Raw genomic sequence first — 21756 nt, 5'->3', positions numbered from 1 at the left:
TCTAAATTTCTCCCCTCTCACCTTAAACCTCTGTCCTCTATTTTTGGACTCTCCTACCCTGGGGAAAAGACTTTGGCTGTTCACCCTATCCATGCCCCTCAGGACTTTATAAACTTCTATAAGGTCACCTGTCAGCATCTAATGCTCCAGGGAAAATATCCCCAGTCTATTGAGCCTCTCCCGATAGCTCAAACCATCCAACACTGGTTATATTGCATGAATAGTTAGATCATCTGCTGTGTGAGCTGTTGCTCATCTTTAAATGTTGTGATTTAAGGGGTCTGCTTAGTCTAGTATGGCAGAGGAAAACCAACTAATAGTTGAAAAAGCAGGGCTTCTGGTCATAAAGAAGATGCAGTTTATTGCATGGTTGAAATTAGGCACATGTTACAGTAATTTGACAGACATTAATACTGAGACTATAAAGGAGACCTTGATATTAGGCCTTACCCCTCGAGATCCTAAGCTGTTCTCTTGCCTGAATCCACGTATCATCATCATATTGGGCAGTACTTAATGCAGTGCTCTGCACAAACCCTTTCAGACCCTTAAACCCTGAAGAACCAGAAGTCCATTTTCATTATAATGTTTAAAAGTTCCCTGAGCAACCATTCCCTTAAGAAGTATTCATGCTGATAAGGTTGAGAGGCATGTATATTGTTTGGACAAAAATGTATATAGCTTCAAATTCAATGCTTATAACCTGTCAATGATTGTGTAATCCATGCACACTTTCTCATCTGAGATATTTCCTTGGAATTCCCTCAATCCTATTCAGGCTGAAAATTGATGTTTGTGCCCAAATTTTCCTTGTGTGAACACACATGCAGTGTGACCAGGAAGGATAACAGTAAGTGAGTGATTGTCTTCTGCCTTGGTTCTGCCAAAGCCTCACGCCCCTTTGGTTTTGCTATTCCTTTTGCATAATTCTGAAGCACAGGAGTGTGCCCACTGGGAATCTTATTTCAGCTACTTAATCCTGCTGAGTGCAGAGAGGGACGGAGTCTGAAAATCTCCAAATGCCCTGAGACTGAGAGCATGTTGGCCTCACACAGAGCAGACAATAGTAACAGACTTAAAGTCATGCTAAGAAAATCATCATTGTAGTAGTAATCCTAAATTTGTGGAGTCAGCCAAAATGATAAAAAAAAGCATGTGAAGCTTGCCCTATTGAAAGGTCAATTGGTCAGATGGTGCCTTAAGTGCTTTCTGTATTTTCTAAACAGGTATTGTAACTCAGCAGGTAACCATTTGCCAGCAAAACACAGTGTAGTCGATCACAGGATGGTGTTGTGTGAATATCATCCAGTTGATTAGATAATACAAAAGAACTACAAGGAAATTGGCTGGGTGTGAATGGCTGACCTGGGGGCCAAGGTTTGTTAAAGCCAAGAAATAAATCTCTTTCCAGGACAAACGTACAGATGTCCTAATGAGTGAAAAGTCTACTGGCCAGAGTAGACGTGATTGACTTGTGATGTTTGTCAGTAGCCAATTGATCAATTGCTAAAGACTGGACAGTGTCAACGATTGGTCACACAGGTTGCTTGCATGGGAAGGAGTTTAAAAGCATGTGCCTCAGAGAGTTAGATAGCTCAGGAACAGAAAACACCCGATATATGACTGGAGGTTAGGATGGAGCCGGCTGATTATCTGTTTCTGTCTGATCCTAAGATATAGGCAGAAGTGGGTACCACAGATTCTGGAGATTAGAGTCAAGATTAGAGTGGTGCTGGAAAAGCACTGCAGGTCAGGCAGCATCCAAGGAGCAGGAAAATCGACGGTTCGCAAAAACCCTTCATCTGGATGAAGGGCTTTTGCCTGAAATGTCGATTTTCCTGCTCATCAGATGCTGCCTGACCTGCTGTGCTTTTCCAGCACCACTCTAATCTTAATCCTAAAATATGTCCACATAAAGTGGGTCACTAGCATTATATGGGTAAGCTTGTGATGTATTATTATTGTTGCAGTATGTTGTAGTGCACCTTACTTCACAAAACAATTGGGTATACCTTGGGTTATTGATATCCAGAGTAAATTTGACAGACTAGGGAAAGTAGGAATAAAAACTTACTTTTAAACTCCTGACATCTCATAAATTTTGCTACCAAGTTGTGCTGCACCTGGATTTTACGTAAATAAAGGAAATTGCTGCCACTTGAGTAAGCATGCACTGGAGAATTTGGACCTATATCTTGAGGACGATATAAATAATAGAGCAAATTCACACGTACTGAGTTTCCAATATAAAACTGACCTAAAGCAGTTATGCACAAATTATTCACGAAACAAACCCACTACTCTGCTGTGATGTTGTGGTTTGCCGCAAAAGGTGACTAAATTGTACACTGAGTTGCAAATATTTTTAGATTATGTGTTAGTCTGGCACAGAACAGCAGAGGAAGAAGACATCCCGATACCAATCAGTGATTCAGCAGCTGTGAAAATTACCACCATCTGTGGTTTAATGTGTTTATTTCCTTATTAATTGTTATTCCTCATTGTATTGCAATTGTATAAAGAGCCATTTTTTGCGAAGGTGATGCACAAATCAACAGAGCCCCTTCAAAGACCTTTAGGATTTTGATGTTTATCCACCTAACTTTACCCAAAATGGAAAGTGCACCCAATTGTACAACCTGTCTTGGAGTTAAAGAACAAAGAACATTACAGCACAGGCACGGGCCCTTCGGCCCTCCAAGTCTGTGCCGATCCAGATCCTCTATCTAAACCTGCCACCTATTTTCTAAGGATCTGTATCCCTTTGCGCCCTGTCCATTCATGTATTTGTCGAGATACATCTTAAATGACGCTATTGTTCCTGCCTCTATCACTTCCGCTGGCAACGCTTTCCATGCCCCCACCACCTCTGCGTAAAGAAATTTCCATGCATATCTCCCCTAAACCTTTCCCCTCTCACTTTGAACTCATGAACCCTCGTAATTGACTCCCCCACTCTGGGAAAAAGCTTCTTGCTATCCACCCTGTCTATACCTCTCATGATTTTGTAGACCTCAATCAAGTCCTCCCTCAACCTCAGTCTTTCTAATGAAACTAATCTTAATCTGTTCAACCCCTTTTCATAGCAAGCACCCTCCATACCAGGCAACATCCTCTGCACCCTCTCCAAAGCATCCACCTTCTTTTGGTAATGTGGTGACCAGAACTGTACGCAATATTCCAAATGTGGCCGAACCATAGTCCTATACAACTGTAACATGACCTGCCAACTCTTGTACTCAGTACCCTGTCCAATGAAAGGAAGCATGCCATATGTCTTTTTGACCACTTTACTGACCTGCATTGTCACCTTCAGGGAACAATGGACCCAAATACCCAGATCTCTCTGTATGTCAATTTTCCCCAGGACTTTTCCATTTACTGTATAGTTCGCTCTTGATTTGGAACATCCAAAATGCGTCACCTCACATTTGCTCGGGTTGAACTCCTCTGCTATTTCTCTGCCCATCTCTCCATCCATCTATATTCTGCTATATTGTCTGATAGACCCCCTTCACTATCTGCTACTCGACCAGTCTTGGTGTCATCTGCAAACTTGTTAATCAGGCAACCAATACCTTCCTCCAAATCATTTTTATATATCACAAACAACAGTGGACCCAGCACAGATCTGTGGTCACAAGTCTCCATTTTGAGAAACTCCCTTCCTCTACTACTCCCTGTCTCCTGTTGCCCAGCCAGTTCTTTATCCATCTAGCTAGAACACCCTGGACCCCATAAGACTTCACCTTCTGCATCAGCCTATCATGGGGAACCTTATCAAATGCCTTACTAAAGTTCATGGATATGACAAATACAGCCCTTTCCCCCATCAGTCAACATTGTCACCTCCTCAAAGAATTCTATTAGGTTTGTAAGACATGACCTTCCCCGCACAAAACCATGCTGCCCATTACTGATTAGCCCATTTTCTTCCAAATGGGAATAGATCCTATTCCTCAGTATCTTCTCCAGAAACTTCACCACCAGTGATGTCAGGCTCACCGGTCTATAATCACCTGGAGTATCCCTGGTACCCTTCTTAAACTAAGGGACAACATTAGCAATTCTCCAGTCCTCACCCATGTTCAAGTATGCGCAAAGAAATCTGTTATAGCCCCAGCTATTTCCTCTCTCGCTCCCTCAGTAACCCACCCAGACCTGAGGACTTGTCAACCTTAATGCCTTTTAGAATATCCACAACTTACTCCCTCCTTATGCCGACTTGACCAGAGTAATCAAAGATCTATCACTAACCTCAATATCCATCATGTCCCTCTCCTCATTGAATACCGATGCAAAGTAACTCATTAAGAATCTCACGCATTTTCTCTGACTCCACGCATATCCTTCCTCCTTTGTCTTTGAGTGGACCAATCCTTTCTCCAGTTACCCACTTACTCCTTAGATTAGATTAGATTCCTTACAGTGTGGAAACAGGCCCTTCGGCCCAACAAGTCCACACCGACCCTCTGAAGAGCAACCCACCCAGACCAATTCCCATACATTTACCTCTGCACCTAACACTATGGGCAATTTAGCATGGCCAATTCACCTAACCTGCACATCTTTGGACTGTGGGTGGAAACCGGTGCACCCGGAGGAAACCCACGCAGACACTGGGAGAATGTGCAAACTCCACACAGACTGTTGCCTGAGGCGGGATTTGAACCCGTGTCCCTGGTGCTGTGAGGCAGCAGTGCTAACCACTGAGCAACCGTGCCGCCTTCTTATCTATGAATAAAAGGCTTTGGAATTTTCCTTGACCCTGTTTGCTAAAGATATCTCATGACCCCTTTTAGCCTTCTTAATTCCTCATTTCCTAACACCAGGTCCAGTATGGCCCCTTCCCGAGTTGGACTATTTAATATCAGTCTAGAAAACCCTCCTGGATGCTCCTTGCGAATTCTGCTCCAACCTGACCTCGAACACTAAGTGAATCCCAGTCAATGTTGGGAAAATTAAGATCTCCTATCACCACTACACTGTTTCTCCTACATGTTCCCATGATCTGTTTACATATTTGCACCTCTATCTCAAGTTCGCTGTTGGGAGGCCTGTGGTACAATCCCAACATTGTTACCGCACCCTTCCTATTTCTGAGCTCTGCCTACATTGCCTCACTGCTTGAGTCCTCCATAATGCCCTCCTTCAGCACAACTGTGATACCTTCTTTCACCAGTAATGCAACTCCTCCACCCCTTATACCTCCCTCTCTATCCCGCCTGAAGCATTGATATCCTGGGATATGTAATTGCCAATCATGCCTTTCCCTCAACCAAGTCTCAGTAATAGCAATAACGTACTTCTTGCATTAAAACAAATGCACCTCAGACCACCAGTCTCTTTGCATTCCGCATCTGCTCCCTGCCTCCTCTTCCCTTAGTCATGCTGACTTCATTATCTGGTTCCTTACAGATTTTAGTTACTGATTCCTTACTGTCCTCTAACCTCATTTGGTTCCCACCTCCCTGCCACATTAGTTTAAACCGTCCCCAACAGCATTAGCAAAACCACCCTCAAGGACTTTGGTTCCAGTCCGGCCCAGGTGGAGACTGTCCAATTTGTAATAGTTCCACCTCCCCCAGAACTGATCCCAATGTCCCAAAAATCTGAACCCATCCCTCCCGCACCATCTCTCAAGCTATGCATCATTGTGCTTATTCTATCATTCCTACTCTGACTGGCGCATGGCACTGGTAGCAATCCTGAGATTACTACTTCTGAGGTCCTACTTTTTAACTTGGCTCCTAACTCCCTAAATTCTGCTTGTAGGACCTCATCCTATTTTTTATGTAAATCATTTGTGCCTATATGCATCACGACAACTGGCTGTTCACCCTCCCCCTTGAGTTCTCCTTCAGACTGGGATTGACAAGCCTATATGTGAAATATGTCAAAGTCTTCTGTTGGTTTGTGTGGAAAGCAGCATAAGGGTTTGTGACTGTTTAACTAGTGTAAGGATTCCAGTGAACAAGTTTCTTCATAGTACTGGAGAATTTCCTGGGGTTCTGAAACAACTGCACAGAGGCCGGGTCCTGTTACCAGTGCACAGTACACACTGGCCAAGTGACCCGCCAACTCGGAGTCAGTCCTCAACTGAGGAAATTCTAATCTCCTGGTTATATTGGTCAGCTAAGGCTTTGCTGATTGATCTAAGTTAACAACTCCAAACAAAACCTTCATAGTCAATGAGGTCCCCCTGGTTCTAATCACTACAGGTTCCGCACTCAGAAATGAACATTTCGGATCATAGACGTTTGCAGCACAGGACGCCAATCAACCCATTGTGAGTATTCTAGCTCTTGAAAGAGCTACCCAGTAGTCCCATTCTCTAGCTCTATCTCTGTAGTCCTCAAAATGTATCACTTTCAAATAAATACCCAGCTCTCATTTGAAACCTCATATGGAATCTGCATCCACCTCTCTCCAAGGCAGCCTATTCCAAATCCTGACAACTGTCTGAGTAAAGAAGTTTTAGCTCATCTCAGTCCTAGCTCTCTTGCTGACAATCTTGAAATTGTGACTCCTTAGTCAGAGACAAACCCATGCACGGAAACAGAATAACCTTCTTTACCCGGTCAAAATTGTTCATATTGAATTCAATTGAACACCTTAATAAGGTCACCTACACCTGCTCTGTGTAGGACAAGCCCATTTTCTCCAAACTCTCCTTGATTCTAAAATCCCTCATTCTTGGTATCATTCCAGTAGATCTCCATTTCATTCTCTTCAGGGCTCTAAAGTCTTTTCTTACATAAGGTACCAAAACTGAAGACTGAACTCTAAATGTGGTCTGACCAATGGTTTGTAGACATGTAGCATCATTTCCTTGCTTTTATGCCACTATATGCCACTTTTATAAACCCAAGGATCCTACTAGCCTCGTTAATAATTGTTGAAAATGTGTTGCTGGAAAAGCGCAGCAGGTCAGACAGCATCCAAGGAACAGGAGAATTGACATTTCGGGCATAAGCCCTTCTTCAGCCATTCCTGAAGAAGGGCTTATGCCCGAAACGTCGATTCTACTGTTCCTTGGATGCTGCCTGACCTGCTGCGCTTTTCCAGCAACACATTTTCAGCTCTGATCTCCAGCATCTGCAGTCCTCACTTTCTCCTCGTTAATAATTGTTTCAACTTGCCTGGCAACTTTCAGAGAATTATGTACATGAACTCCAAGATCTCTCTCTCTCTCTCTCTCTCTTGTATTCCCCTCAAAGTTGTACTATTGAAACTGTATTGTTTCTCCATGTTTCTTCTATCAAAATGCATTACTCATATTTCTTTGCAATGAAATTCATTTGCCAGGTGTCTGCCAATTTGGCTAATTTGTCAATTTAGGTCAAGAGTTTTTTTGATGAAATGTAAGAATGGACATTCTTCTATTCGTGACCACCAGCATCAAAAAACCCCACAAATCATGTGCCAATTGACATGTAACCTGGAATAATTTTATGAGGATGTCATGGTACTTCATATTACTGAGTATTAATACCATAGTCTGGGCAGAGTTAGACAGTCTAGATCCTGATGAAGGACTTTTGCCCGAAACGTCGATTTTCCTGCTCCTCGGATGCTGAATGACCTGCTGTGCTTTTCCAGCATCACTCTGATCTAAATTCTGGTCTCCAGCATCTGCAGTCCTCACTTTTGCCTAGTCTAGATCCTTATAACAAACCAGACTTCGTTATGGACAAGAACACATGATGAAGATAGATTAATCCTGAACTAATGTAACAGTAAGTCAGAACATGGGATATCTAGGATTACCATGTATAACAGCCCTGAATAAATTGTGTTATTTTGAGATTGGAGCTTGAAGAGAGTTCTTGACATATCCTTCTCCTCACCCAATCTGTAAAGAACCCAACCCATGGTGTGGCTTCAAGCCATGTGATGGAAGATGCTGGCAGCTCTGATCTACCAGGAAATGTTGCAGCAGTGAAGGTCAAAAAAACAGAACAAACATTGTTTAGAGAGTAGAATAATTTTTAAAAATTAAAAAGAATGAGTAAAGGTTTAAGACCAGCTACAAGTCAGCAAAGCTCTGGAGCTGAACAGGAAGCTGAAAGGAAACATCTTTGAATAGACACTCTTCCAAATAAACTACCAGAGTACTATAAGTCTCAAAACTTTGACAGACAGTAATAGAAAAAACACTCCTTTAAGAAAACAATAAGAGCTGTAATAGCTCATTAGCAGCTAAGAGGGAAAATTTGTATCAAGTATGCAAAAAAGGGATCGATTACTGGATACAAAAAGCAGATTCAATCTCATGACTGAAGGGACATATAAAAGGTTTTCATTACATCCAAAAAAACCGAGACAATGAACCACAGTTTAGACTTCGAACAGTGAAATTAACAAATTTCAACCTCCTCAGTGACAAATTAACAAAAGCAGGTTAATTTAGTTCTTCAGGTACAGACTCGAAGAAAATCAATCAGAAAAAGAAAAAAAGCAATAAAAATTATTATTTCTGCTTGAAGTATTAAAATCCTAACAGTGATTTTAGTGAAATATTTGTCATTTTGAAAGTTTGAACAACAAATTCAAAATTATATTCAACAATTAGGCAGTTTTAGCAATTTTGTTTAATAGAGTCATAGAATCACAGAGTGTCAGTCCAACTCATCCATGTCGACCAGACATACCAATATCAATCTGACCTAACCCTATTTGCCAGCATTTGGCCCATATCCCTCTAAACCATTCCTATTCATGTAACCATTCAGATACCTTTTAAATGGTGTAATTGTCCCCACCTCCACTACTTCCTCTGGCAGCTCGTTCCTTAAATGCATCACTCTCTGCATGAAAAATTTATCCCTCAGATCCTTTTCAAATATTTCCCCTCTTACCTTAGATCTATGTCACCCTAGACCTTGGATATTCACCATATCCAAGCCCCTCAAGATTTTATAAACCACTATAAGGTCACTCCTCAGCCTCTGATACACGAGGGAAAAAGCTCCTAGCCTACCTGGCCTCTCCTTACAGCTCAAATGCTCCAGTCCTGTCAACATCCTTGTCAATCTTTTCTGCATCCATTCAAATTTAACAACATCCTGACCACAGAAAAGCAATCAGAATGGTATGCAGTATTCCAAATGTGGCTTCACCATTGTCCTATACAGCTGCAACATGACATCCAAACTCTTCCTCAATGCTCTGACCAATGAAGGTCATTATGCAAAATGCCTTCTTCACCACCCTGTCTACCTGCGACTCCACTTTCAAGGAACTATGCAACTGCACTTCTAGGTCTCTTTCTTCGGCAACACTCCCCAGGACTCTACCATTAACTGTCGAAGTCCTGTCCTGATTTGCCTTACCAAAATGCAAAACCTCACATTTATCTAAATTAAACTGCATTGACCACTCCTCGGCCCATTAGCCCATCCGATCAAGGTCTCATTATATTCTGAGTTAATCTTCTTCGCTGTCCACTACACCACCTATTTTGGTGTCATCTGCAAACCTAATAACCATACACCCTATGATCACATCCAAACCATTTATATAAATGACAAAAAGCAGTAGACCTAGCACTGATGCTTCTCGCACATCACTGGTCAGAGGCCTCCAGTCTGAAAAGCAATCTTCCACCACCATCCCGTCACCTACCTTCAAGCCAGTTTGTATTCGATTGGCTAGCTCCTCCTGGTTCCTATGTGATCTAACCTTACTAACTAGTCTACCACACAGAATCTGATCAAACATTTTGCTGAAGTCTAGGCAGACAACGTCTACCTCTGCCTTTAATTTTTTTAAATCACATCTTCAAAAAACTCAATCAAGTTAATGAGACATGATTTCCCATGCACAAAGCTATGCTGACAATCTCTAATCAGCCCTTGCCTTTCCAAATGCATGTAAGTACTATCCCTCAGAATCCCCTCCTACAACCTACCCACCACTTGACGTATGGCTTACCTTACACCTTATTAAAATGTGAAACATCAAATAAAAAAAGAGCACAAATCTGAACCTTTGGTGTTGAAATCAGTGCTGAAAGTACCTTGGATTCAGAAAAAATATATCCCCAATGATATCATGGCAGGTATCTTCGATGCAGTTAAAAATAATTGAATCTTATTGAGTGAAGATATTTTCAGAAAGTTTCTACCCACAGAACTTTGTAAATATTTCAGCCATCTTGGAAAATGAATATCTTTAAGACATCGATATGCAAAGGAAAATGGAGCTTTACTTTGAAAACAGCATTTAAGAGAGCAAAAACTTCAACAGCTCTCGTTTTTATTATTGCAACAATAAAAATTAACAGAGAAAATAACAACAACCCTGCTGTAAGAAGGATTTTGCAAAACTTGAAAGGGTTAAGAAAACGTTTACAAGGATGTTGCCAGGGTTGGAGGATTTGAACTATAGGGAGGGGCTGAGTAGATTGGGGCTTTTTTCCCTGGAGAGTCAGAGACTGAGGAGTGACCTTATAGAGATTTATAAAATAATGAAGGGCATGGATAGGGCGAATAGCCAAGATCTTTTCCCTGGGGTGGGGGAGTCCAAATTGAAAAGGCATAGGCTTAAGGTAAGAGGGGAAAGATTTGAACGGGACCTAAGGGGCAACATTTTCAGACAGAGGATGGTATGTGTATGGAATGAGCTGCCAGAGGAAATAATGGAGGCTGGTACAATTACAACAGTTAAAAGGTATCTGAATGCGTTTATGAATAGGAAAAGTTTAGAGGAATATGGGCCAAATGCTGGCAAGAAGGACTAGATTAATTTAGGATATCTGATCGGCATGGACAAGTTGGACCAAAGGGTCAGTTTCCATGCTGTACATCTCTATGACTCTATAACAAAATGTCATACAAAGAGATTAAAATTTTAATATCACTGTGCACATCGACAAGATAATCAACAATTGACATGCCTATCAATAATTGATGCAACAACATGTGCCTGAACCGATCTCCTCATCAGAAAAATCCAAGTTATTTGTTTCATTTGACTCATGCATCAGCAAATTGGTAGATCTGGAAAGCACTGTTCCTAAGATTTTGATCAGCATGCTTCAACACTATACACTAAATTAAGTGCAGAACAAGTTCGTACACTTCTCTATTACATGAAAAGCATATCAGGTCATGTGTTTCACAGACAACAGATCAATGAGAAGAACATTATGTTTGATATCCTCCTAATGGCCTTTGCTCAATATTTCACATCAAGGACCAATGAGACACTAGCAGGTTTATGCTTTAATAGCAGATATTGACTTCCAGGAGAATCTGTAGATAGATTAATTAACAACCTCGATATAATAACTGAACCATGCAGTTTTTCAAATGGGTAAAGGAGTTAATTTGTGACAGAGTTATCATTGGTCACTTAGTTAAGTCAGTCACTGAACTTTCTCAATTAGAAAAGGATCTAACTCTCAAATGAGCAGTCTAAGTAGCACTAAATACAAAGTTTGGAATATTGTTTAAGAAACATAATACAACAAAAGTTCCATTTAATATAGAACATTCTACAAAGACTGCTGACTACATAAAGCACAATTACCCATCTGACCAGAGGAGACAAGTATCTCACTTGAACAACAATATACTCTATGTGACAACATCAGCATGAAATCTTAAGCAATCCTATGCTACAATATCTTGTTCCAGGGTGCCGTTCCAAAACTCCATTTCAGTAAAGACAAAGCCATTTTAAATACACTGGTTATAATCTAGCTGGAAACAAAACTCATTGCATCAAAAGAGGTAATTTCTTGATGATGTGCTGCAGTCTGAAGAACATATCGTGCAGTAAATCAAATCATTCCCAATCTAACATGTATTTTCATGTCTTGGCGCCCAGTCTTGAAGAACGTGTCAATGCTGCAAGCGAACAAGATTCACTTAAAGAACCACATTGTATGGATGGAATACTTCATTCCTTCCTAGGGCAACTGACAATTGTGTCCAATGTTACTAATAAAGTAGAAGAAAAATTTTGTAATTCTAATACGCTCCTGCATTTACATCACTGCAAGCAAATTCAGCAAGATCGATTGAATCTCTGATCTAAGGCAGCCAGCAGAGAAAATGCAAGATCATCAACTTCATCTCAAATGTTCCTATACCTTGTTAAAGGCTTTCCTAACCCAATTATTGGCAGAAATTAATCAAGTCAAAGCCTGGGGGTGGTAAGAAAGATAAGGAAAAATGTACAGTGAATTTTGTAGAACAAAATAATTATAGTAACTCATTTGATGCATGTATAATTGATGCTTACGACAGGAATAAGGTTTGGGGACAGATGTTATGAAGGGTAATTGGACCCTGGAGCAAACTCATGATGATGTCACAGAGCTGCACATCACTGACTATAAATGCCAGAGTGTGGGCAGAATTAGAATTGTCTTTATCTCTGCGCCAGACCAGACTACTACATGAGGGGCAGGGACATACAAAGAAGAAGATTTGTCCTTCCTTAATGTATGATTACTATGTATAGCAGTATTTAATAATCATTAATAATAAATAGACTTACTTTGAAGTCAAGGCCTAGAGGAAGTTCTCCTTGATCAGTCTGTAGACAACTCAAACTTAACGTGTGGCATAAAACAACATGATAAAACGTCAATCGGGCTCCTATATAGTTAGAGGGAGAGCTTTTCAGCCACTCAGTTCTTGGGAGATGATGTTCTACTTAGTGATTCTGAGCAGCAGCATCAGAGGCCTAAGCAGCTGACAGCATTCAACGCCAGCAGGAACAGGAAGGTAAGTGACTTGGAAGAGATTGATTGAAGAGAATCATGGAGTAGAGCTTGTGGGGAGATAGTGGTCAGAATACTCAATAACAAGAGCAGGGATGGGGATTTCAGGGGCCACAACCCTTTCCCTATTAGTGCCCCTGCTCATCTCCACATTGGGGATTATTTCCAGACCTGAAGATTTGAGAGTTAGATTGTTTGAACTTAATTGGTAGGTTAAAAACAATACATTCCTCTCGAACAAATGGAAAAACCAGGCTCAATGTTATATTACATAGATAGTTAGAACATCTGTAACAATGGACTTTCTTCCTAAGGTCACTCGGGGTTTATCCTTGGGTCTGTTGTCTTCCTCATCTATATTCTGCCACTAAGAGGTGTCATCCACCGAAAAGTGATCACCCTGTTCACAAATATGTTATACAAACAGGAGGCCTAATGAGGAGCTGATGATGATTAGTTTGGCAACGAGCATGAGTTGCACATAAGAAAATTAGGTCTGGCTGCAGCCCAACAGGTAGCCCTTATTGTAATTGCCATCAAAGTGAGTTTTTGGAAAATACTTACTGAAATGTTAAGCTAATAACAGCTGGAGCGATCTTCTTCAAATACAAAGAACATAAGGACCCCTGACCTCCAATCTCTGATCATTCATGCCTCGTGATTGCCACTATTCACTGCTCATCCTCTCTCCACGAAATCCCCACCCACATTGCTTCCTCCATTCTAGTTGTTGTCTACCATCCCAGCTGCTCCCCCTTCACCATATCAATGAAAGACCGTAGTGCCATCATAGATAGCTGATCATCAATCCTGTTTCACAACGAAGCTACCAGCAATAATATGTAATTTACTGGCTCAGCAACAATACGTTTGAGGTCCTGGAATGGTGAACCATGAGACTCACAATGTGGATGTTCATGCTATCGGCATACACAAATATCTAGGGCTGAGAGTCTGTGCCAGAAAGATTTGTATGGAAGAAAGAGCAGAAAGCTATGGCAATCAGCAAGAAACAATCCTGAGGTGAGATGTTGTGATGTCTATGGCTACCCATATAAAATACATTTTTCATCAACCTGTTTTAACATGGTACATCACATAGAATCCCTACAGCGTGGAAACAGACCATTTGGCCCATCAAGTCTCCACCGACACTCCAAAGAGCATTCGTCCCACAAACAATCCGTGAATTTACTGTGACTAACCCACCTAGACTTGGCAATTTAGCGTGGCCAATCCACCTAACCTGCGCATCTTTGGACCCTGGGAGGGAACCAAAGCACCCAGAGGAAACCCACACAGGGAATCTGCAAACTCCACACAGTCAGCCCAGGACGGAATCAAACCCAGGTCCCTGGAACTGTGAGGCAGCAGTGCTAACCATTGAGCCACCATGCCACCCACATCTCTGGAATAGATTGGACTTAAACCCCGACTGTCTGATTGAGAAGTAGGGATACTATCAGTGTTCTACAAAAACCCTCTTGACCAGCCATTCATGATGATCGTTTGATTAATTGCACCATTTATGTGTTGAGCTGTAATCATTGAATATTTTTGATGTATGACTGCCACTCACCTTTCCTGCATAATGATTAATTCCAAAGCTTAAGTCAACCGTTTTTGGTCTCCAGAAATAATTTGACTTGAGATTGTCTTCGAACTTCCCTGTTGACAAAGTGCATTTTGTTAATGTAATTGCTTGATTGTTTGAAACTTAAGAACAAAAGTACATTTAGAATCTATGAGGCATGTCTGAGACACAGTGATAAAATGACCTTGAAACTTGCCAAAATGAGCACACCATCTTAATGATGTCTCCTGTAATAAAAAATAGCTGTGTTTCTTTTTTATTACCTACAAGTTGCAGAGTGTTCTACTTTATGAGAACTTGCCTACAAGTGTATGGTCAGTGGCTTGAGGAAAGCGACTTTCTTCATCCAGCAGTGACAGAAGGCCCACAGGTTTCTGCAGAAACATGTCCAGCAGTGGTCGATTGTCTTCATATTCAACTAGACGAGCATCTACATTTTCATTCAGGTATTCATTCTAGAATATAATTTCAGAAAAGAATACATGTCAATCTAATCTCATTCTTTTCCTCACTGCCAAGCACTTCAAATAAATGATTTATGCCAGATTTACAGAACAAGGTTTTAAGGGGCACAGGAGTTGATGAAAAAGTATTTGACAAGTTTTATTCTCTTGGTATGAAAGACAAGGGACCAGAGAAGTAATGATCTTGCTCTCTGCTTGGGTGAATTTACAAGGAGGAGGTGGAGATTTGATGCTTCTGGTGTAGATGTTGCAAGGGATGGGTGTCCATCCATTGTGGCTTGGAGTGTCAGGAGGGGATGCTGACTGTGGAGGTCAGAGAAAGGAGGAGAAAGTGAGGACTGCAGATGCTGGAGATCAGAGCTGAAAATGTGTTGCTGGAAAAGCGCAGCAGGTCAGGCAGCATCCAAGGAACAGGAGAATCGACGTTTTGGGCATAAGCCCTTCTTCAGGAATTCCTGAAGAAAGGCTTATGCCCGAAACGTCGATTCTCCTGTTCCTTGGATGCTGCCTGACCTGCTGCGCTTTTCCAGCAACACATTTTGAGGTCAGAGAAAGATCAGACATAGAGATGTGGGTTCAGTGACACAGGAAAGGTCAGTGGTTGGGCATTGTTGGTGTTTGTGGGGAAATATTAGGGGGTCTGCGTTTCAATTGAGAGGAAGGTCCAATGGCAAGGATTGTTTTCATGGAGGAGAGGACTTTTGCTCCACTTAGCATGGAGGTGATGCTGGACATACATGACTTCCACACTGTAGGGCCTGTCTCCTTTTAGGTATTGAGTGTTCTGAGGTTCAGACACCCACCTGGGAAGTGTTAAAGCTGGAAGCAAGATAAAATCTGACACAAACTAAATACTTAAATGAACGACATACCTCTTGGGAGGTGATTAATTCCACTACCCCTTATCTGGCCTCTGTTAAAGTCAGATGTTTTTCAAGGCTAATTTGAGATTTTAAAGATTTTAGCATCCTACAAATCCATACCAACCAGCTTTTGTGGTTAAAATTACCCCGAATGTTGTCACTTTGTCATGGTAACATCATTTGTAAATGTGATGGGAGTGTCAACAAAGTGTGCATAGTTTCATTGTGTATTTGTAAACATCTGAATGCAACCTTGCCAAAGATTTTTATGGTCCCTTTTAATACATCGACAATTTGTATCAATTGATTGATGCTGTAAAGATTTAAAGGAAAAATGGCCTTTCAAAATCCCGGGGAAATCTTGACCTTGTAAAGCAGATAACTTCAAGCAAATACATTAACATCACAAATAAAATTGGCCTTACTATCATCTGTATTCTGACTGCAATAAAAAGGGCATCAGAAACTACTTAATTAGGTCAGTCAATGTTTATAATCCTATCTATGAAGGTGTACATCAGATAGAGCAGCGTATTACTGCTCCAGTTTTGCATTAACTATTATTTTCTCAACTGCTTCCACCACATTTGATATTTTTGCTGGCTTCAGGGAGATTCTGGATTGACAGTATATGTTAAGTCAGCTTTGCCTAGATCACAGTTAAAGATATTTCAAAGTGTCAGTCGTATATAACTTTTAAAAGTCTGCTTCATGAGCATCTTCTATCGGATGATAGTTTAAGGTGATCTAGATTTACATGAGTGAAACAAGCTAATACGAAAGCAAGATGTGGCCTCCTCTACACTGGTGAGAGCAAACACAAGTTGGTGTGTCTACTTTATGGAATATCTCCATTCAATCCACAAACATGAGCCTGAGCTTTGTATCATTTGTCATTTTAAATCATCACTTTGCTCTCTTCCTGACTTCTCTGTCAGTGGCATGTTACATTTTCCAATGAAGGTCAACACAAGTTGCCGTTGTCTTTTCCAATTCCAAAGTCAATGCCAGGTGGTCAGTCTGGTTTCAATTCTTTTTTGTGACTTTCTAGCGATGGATACAACTGAGTGACTTGCCAGGCCATTTCAGAGGGCATTGGGAGCCAACCATATTGCTGTGTCTCTGGAGTCACACGTAGGCTAGACCAGGTAAGGAGGCAGATTTCCTTCCCTAAAGAGCATTAGGGAACAGTATCTCATGATTTGTCTTGGCATTTGACAGCCTTCTTGAATCAATGTTGTATTCAGTCAAAATAGAATAGAATAGAATATCCTTTATTGTCAATATTAAGTCAAATTCATGCCCTATACATGCCAGTCAATGACCATCTCCAACAAGAGAGTATCCAACCATCTCTCATGATGTTTGATGGCATTTTCATCACTGAATTGGTCAGCATCCTGAGGATTCACTGTTAACCAAGAACTAAACAAGAACAGGTCAGAGGCTGGGAATTATGTTGTAAGTATCTCACCTCCTGACTCCTCAATGGCATTGCCAGGGGATAAGTCAGCAGTCTGATTGAATACTCTCGGCTCACCTGAATGAGTACAGCTCTAGTAACACACAAGAAACTTGACACCATCCAGGAGAAAGCAGCTCACGTGATTGGATCCCAATCAAATACCTTCAATATTCATTCCCCCACCATCATTGCACAACAGAGGGGAGGCGATGGCCGAGTGGTATTCTCATTCGACTATTAATGCAGAAACCCAGAATAACATACTGGGGAACTGGGTTCTAATCCTGCCATGGTAGATGGTGGGATTTGAATTCAATAAAGAAAATCTGGAATTAAGGGTTGACTGATGACCATAAAGCCATTTCCAATTGTTGGAAAAACTCATCTGGTTCACTAATGTCCTTTAGAGAAGAAAATCTGCCATCCTATCCTGGTCTGGCCTACATGTGACTCCAGAGACACAGCAATATGGTTGACTCCCAATGCCCTCTGAAATGGCCTGGCAAGCCACTCAGTTGTATCAATTGCTAGAAAGTCACAACAAAGAAATGAAACCAAACTGACTACCTGGCATCGACCTTGAAACTGGAAAAGACAACGGCAAAAACACAAACAGCCTAGTCGACTATGTAAAGTCCTCCTTACCAACATCTGGGGGCTTGTGCCGGAATTGGGAGAGTTGTCTCATAGACTAGTCAAGCAACAGCCTGATATAGTCATTTTTACTAAATCATAACTTACAGATATCCCATCCTTAATGATGGAGGAGCCCAGCATATCAGTGCAAAAGATAAGCTGATGCATTCGCAACAATCTTCAGTCAAAAGTGCCAACTGGATGATCCATCTCAGGCTCCTCCATTGGTCCCCAGCATCATATACCAGTCTCCAACCAATTTGATTCACTCCACGTGATATCAAGAAATGGCTGGAGACACTGGATACTGCAAAAGCAATCGGCCCTGATAACATTCCAGCAATAGTACTGAAGACGTGTGCTCCAGAATTTGCCACTCCCCTAGCGAAGCTCTTCCAGTACGGTTACAACATCAGTATCTACTCGACAATGTGGAAAATTGCCCAGCTATGTCCTATACACAAAAGCCAGGATAAATCCAACCTGGCCAATTACTGCCCAATCAGTTGACTCGCCATCAACAGTAAAGTGATGGAAGGTGTCATCAGCAATGCTATCAAACAGCACCTGCTCAGTGATGCTCCATTTGGGTTTCACCAGGGTCACTCAGCTCCTGATCTCAATTCCAAGGTGAAGTGAGAGTGACAGCTATTGACATCAAGGCCGCATTTGACCGAGTATGGCATCAAGGAGTCCTTGCAAAACTGGAATCTATGGGTATCAGAGGTCAAACACTCCACTGGTTACAGTCATACCTGTTACAAAGGAAGATGGTTGTGGTTATGGAGGGTCTGTCATCTCAGCTCCAGGACATCTCCACAGGAGTCCCTCAGGTTAATGTCCTGGGCGCAACAATCTTCAGCTGCTTCATCAATGACCTTCCCTCTGACATAAGGTCAGAAATGGGGATGTTCACCAATGATTGCACAGTGTTCAGTACCATTCGTTGCTCCTCAGATACTGAAGCAGTCCGTGCTCAAATACAACAAGATTGGGACAATATTCAGACTTGGGTCGACAAGTGGCAAGTACATTTGCACCACACAAATGCCATCAATGGCCATCACCAATAAGAAACACTCCAACCACCACCCCTTGACATTCAACGGTATTACTATCACTGAATCCCCTACTGTCAACATCCTTGGTGTTACCATTGACCAGAAACTCAACTGGATTCACAACATAAACACAGTGGCTAGAAGAACAGGTCAGAGACTATGGATACTGTGGCGAGTATCTGACCTCCTGACACCCCAAAGTTTATCCACCATATACAAGGCACAAGTCAGGAGAGTGATGGAGCATCCCCCCACCTGCCTGGATTGGTGTAGCTCCAACAACACTCAAGAAGCTTGACACCGTCCAGGACAAAGTAACCCACTTGATTGGCACCACACATACAAACATTCAATCCTTCCACTACCAGCGCTCAGTGGCATCAGTGAGTGCTATCTTCAAAATGTACTGTAGCAATTCACCAAAGATCCTTATTCAGCACCTTCCAAACCCATGACCACTTCCATCTAGAAGGTCAAGGGCAGCAGGTACTTAGGAACACCACCACCTGCAAGTTTCCCCTCTAAACCACTCACCAATCTGATTTGGAAATATAATGCTGTTCCTTCAGTTTTTGGGTCAAAATCCTGGAATTCCCTTCCTACCGACATTGTGTGTTAACCCACTGCAAATGGACTGCAGTGATTCAAAAAGGCAGCTTACCATCACCTTCTCAAGGGCAAATAGGGATGGGCTATCAATGCTGATCAGCCAGCGATGCCCAAGTCTGACAAATGAATATCTTAAGAAGTTCCAGAGTGTCCCATTTATAAGAGATACTGCAGCAATTCATTAAAGTTCATTCAACAGCACCTTCCAAACGACGCTTCCCCACCTGGATCAAGCAGCAGATGGATGGGAACATCACCACCACCTTCAAGTTCCCATTTAACCACCATACATCCTAATTTGGAATTAAATCACTGTCCCTTCACTGTCATGGGGAAAAAATTTCCAGAATTTCGAAACAGCAATATGGATGTCCTGCACCACATGGACTGCAGCTATCCTGTCACCATCACCTTCTCCAGACCCATTAGGGGTGGGCAATATATGCTGGCCTTGATAATAATAATATAAACAAATAATAAAAGTATCACAGAAGCACTTCCTGCCAGTTTAGGTCGGGTTAAAAGATACAGGAACACAATTAGGTCATTTGACCCATCAAGTCTGCTCCGTCATTCAATCACAGCTGATATGTTTCTCAATCCCGTTCTCCTGCCTTCTCCAAATGACCTTTGATCCCCTTACTAATCAATAATCTATCTAGTTCTGTCTTGAAAACACTCAATGACATGACTCCCACAGTGCTCTGAGGCAATGAGTTCCATAAATTCTCCACGTACTGGCTGAAAAATTTCCCAAAGGGTCATCCCTTCACTCTGAGGCTCTTCCACCCAGGTCGTATTCTCTCCTACTAGTGGAAATATCTTTTCCACGTCCACTCTATCCAGGCCTCTCAGTATTCTGTAAGTTTCAATCAGATCGCTCCTCATCTTTCTAAACTCTACTGAGTACAGAGCAGGGTCCTCAACAATTTCTCATCCCTGAGATCATTCTTGTAAACCTCCTCCGGACCTCCTCCAACGTCAGCACATCCTTCATTAAATATGGGGCCCAAAACCATTTACAATATTCTAATTGCAGTCTGACTAGAGCCTTGTAAAGCCTCAGCAGTACGTCCCTGCTCTTGTATTCTAACCCCATTGAAAAGAATGCTAACATTGCATTTTTCTTCTTAGCTGCCAACTGAACCTGCACTTCAACCTTAAGAAAAGTCTGAACTAAAGACTGCCTTTGTGCCTCTAATTTCTGAGCCTTTCACCATTTAGAAAATAGTCTACACCTCTATTCATCCTACCAATGTGCATAACCTCACACTTTCCCCAATGTATTCCATTTTTTGTCCACTTGCCTAGCGCGTCTAAGATTTGCTGCAGCCTCCCTGCCTCCTCAATGCTACCTATTGCTCCATTTATCTTTGTGTCATCTACGACCATAGCAACAGTGCCCTCAGTTCTTTCATCCAGATTGTTAATGTATAAAGTGACTAACTGTGGTCCTAACACTGACCCCTGCAGAACTACACTAGTCACTGGCTGCCATCCTGAAAAAGACCCCTTTCTCCACATTCTCTGCCTTCTGCCAGTCATCCAGTCCTCTATCCATGCCAGTACCTTGCCACCAACACCATGGGCTCTTCTCTGATTTAGCAGCCTCTTGTTCAGTTCCTTGTCAAATGTTGCTTTTCCATATAGATCACATCCACTGGCTCTCCATTGTCTAACTTTCTCATTACCTTCTCAAAGAATTCTAACAGATTTGTTAGGCATGGCATCCTTTGATGAAGCCATGCTGACTCAGCCCTATTTTACCATGCGCATCAAAGTACTCTGCAATCTCCTCCTTAATAATTGACTCTAAAATCTTATCAATGTTTGAGGTCAGGATAACCAGCCTACAGCTTCCCATCTTCTGCATCCCTCCCTTCTTTAATAGTGGCACTACATTAGCTATTTTCTAGCCTTCTGGGATCTTCACTAATTTCTGAAAGATCACCCTCAATGTCTCCACAATCGCCTTAGCTATCTCCTTCAGAATGCTGGGGTGTAGTCCACCTTCAAACCTTCCAGCTCCTCTTCCTTCAGGACAGCCACTGCACTCACTTCTGCTCCATAACGCTTTTGAAGTTCTATATGCTATTGGTGACTTCCACTGTGAAGACTGATACAAAGTACCCATTCCTATTACTACATCTCTAACCTCATTTTCCAGCAGTCCAATGTCCACTCTTGTCTTTTATATATATCTGAAAAGAATTCTTGCAATCTTCTTTCATATTTAAAAATCACACAACATCAGGTGGTCAACTACCTGGTGAAGGAGCGTCGCTCCGAAAACTAGCGCTTCCAATTAAACCTGTTGGGCTATAACCT

The 21756-nt window shown here is 41.8% G+C and overlaps 1 protein-coding gene across 9 annotated transcripts in view; it reads right to left on the bottom strand.

The window, feature by feature from the left end:
* The window catches only part of myo3a (myosin IIIA), a 433748-nt gene that overhangs the window by 161024 nt on the left and 250968 nt on the right, over nt 1-21756 (bottom strand). For 8 of the 9 annotated variants that reach the window (XM_087987435.1, XM_087987437.1, XM_087987436.1 and 5 more), the window contains 2 exons: nt 14632-14785; nt 14316-14404 (listed from right to left, as the gene is read on the bottom strand). In XM_087987435.1, the coding sequence (XP_087843561.1) occupies nt 14316-14404; nt 14632-14785 (243 nt within the window). Of the gene's footprint in view, nt 1-11741; nt 11856-14315; nt 14405-14631; nt 14786-21756 lie in introns of those variants that run through there. The other variant, XM_087987443.1, reaches the window with a different exon arrangement.

This window comes from Chiloscyllium plagiosum, unplaced genomic scaffold, assembly GCF_037043375.1.
Source record: "Chiloscyllium plagiosum isolate Xiang-an unplaced genomic scaffold, Cpla_swu_hap1 HiC_scaffold_5, whole genome shotgun sequence".
Classification (NCBI taxonomy): domain Eukaryota; kingdom Metazoa; phylum Chordata; class Chondrichthyes; order Orectolobiformes; family Hemiscylliidae; genus Chiloscyllium; species Chiloscyllium plagiosum.
This window is presented reverse-complemented; position numbering and strand designations above follow the sequence as displayed.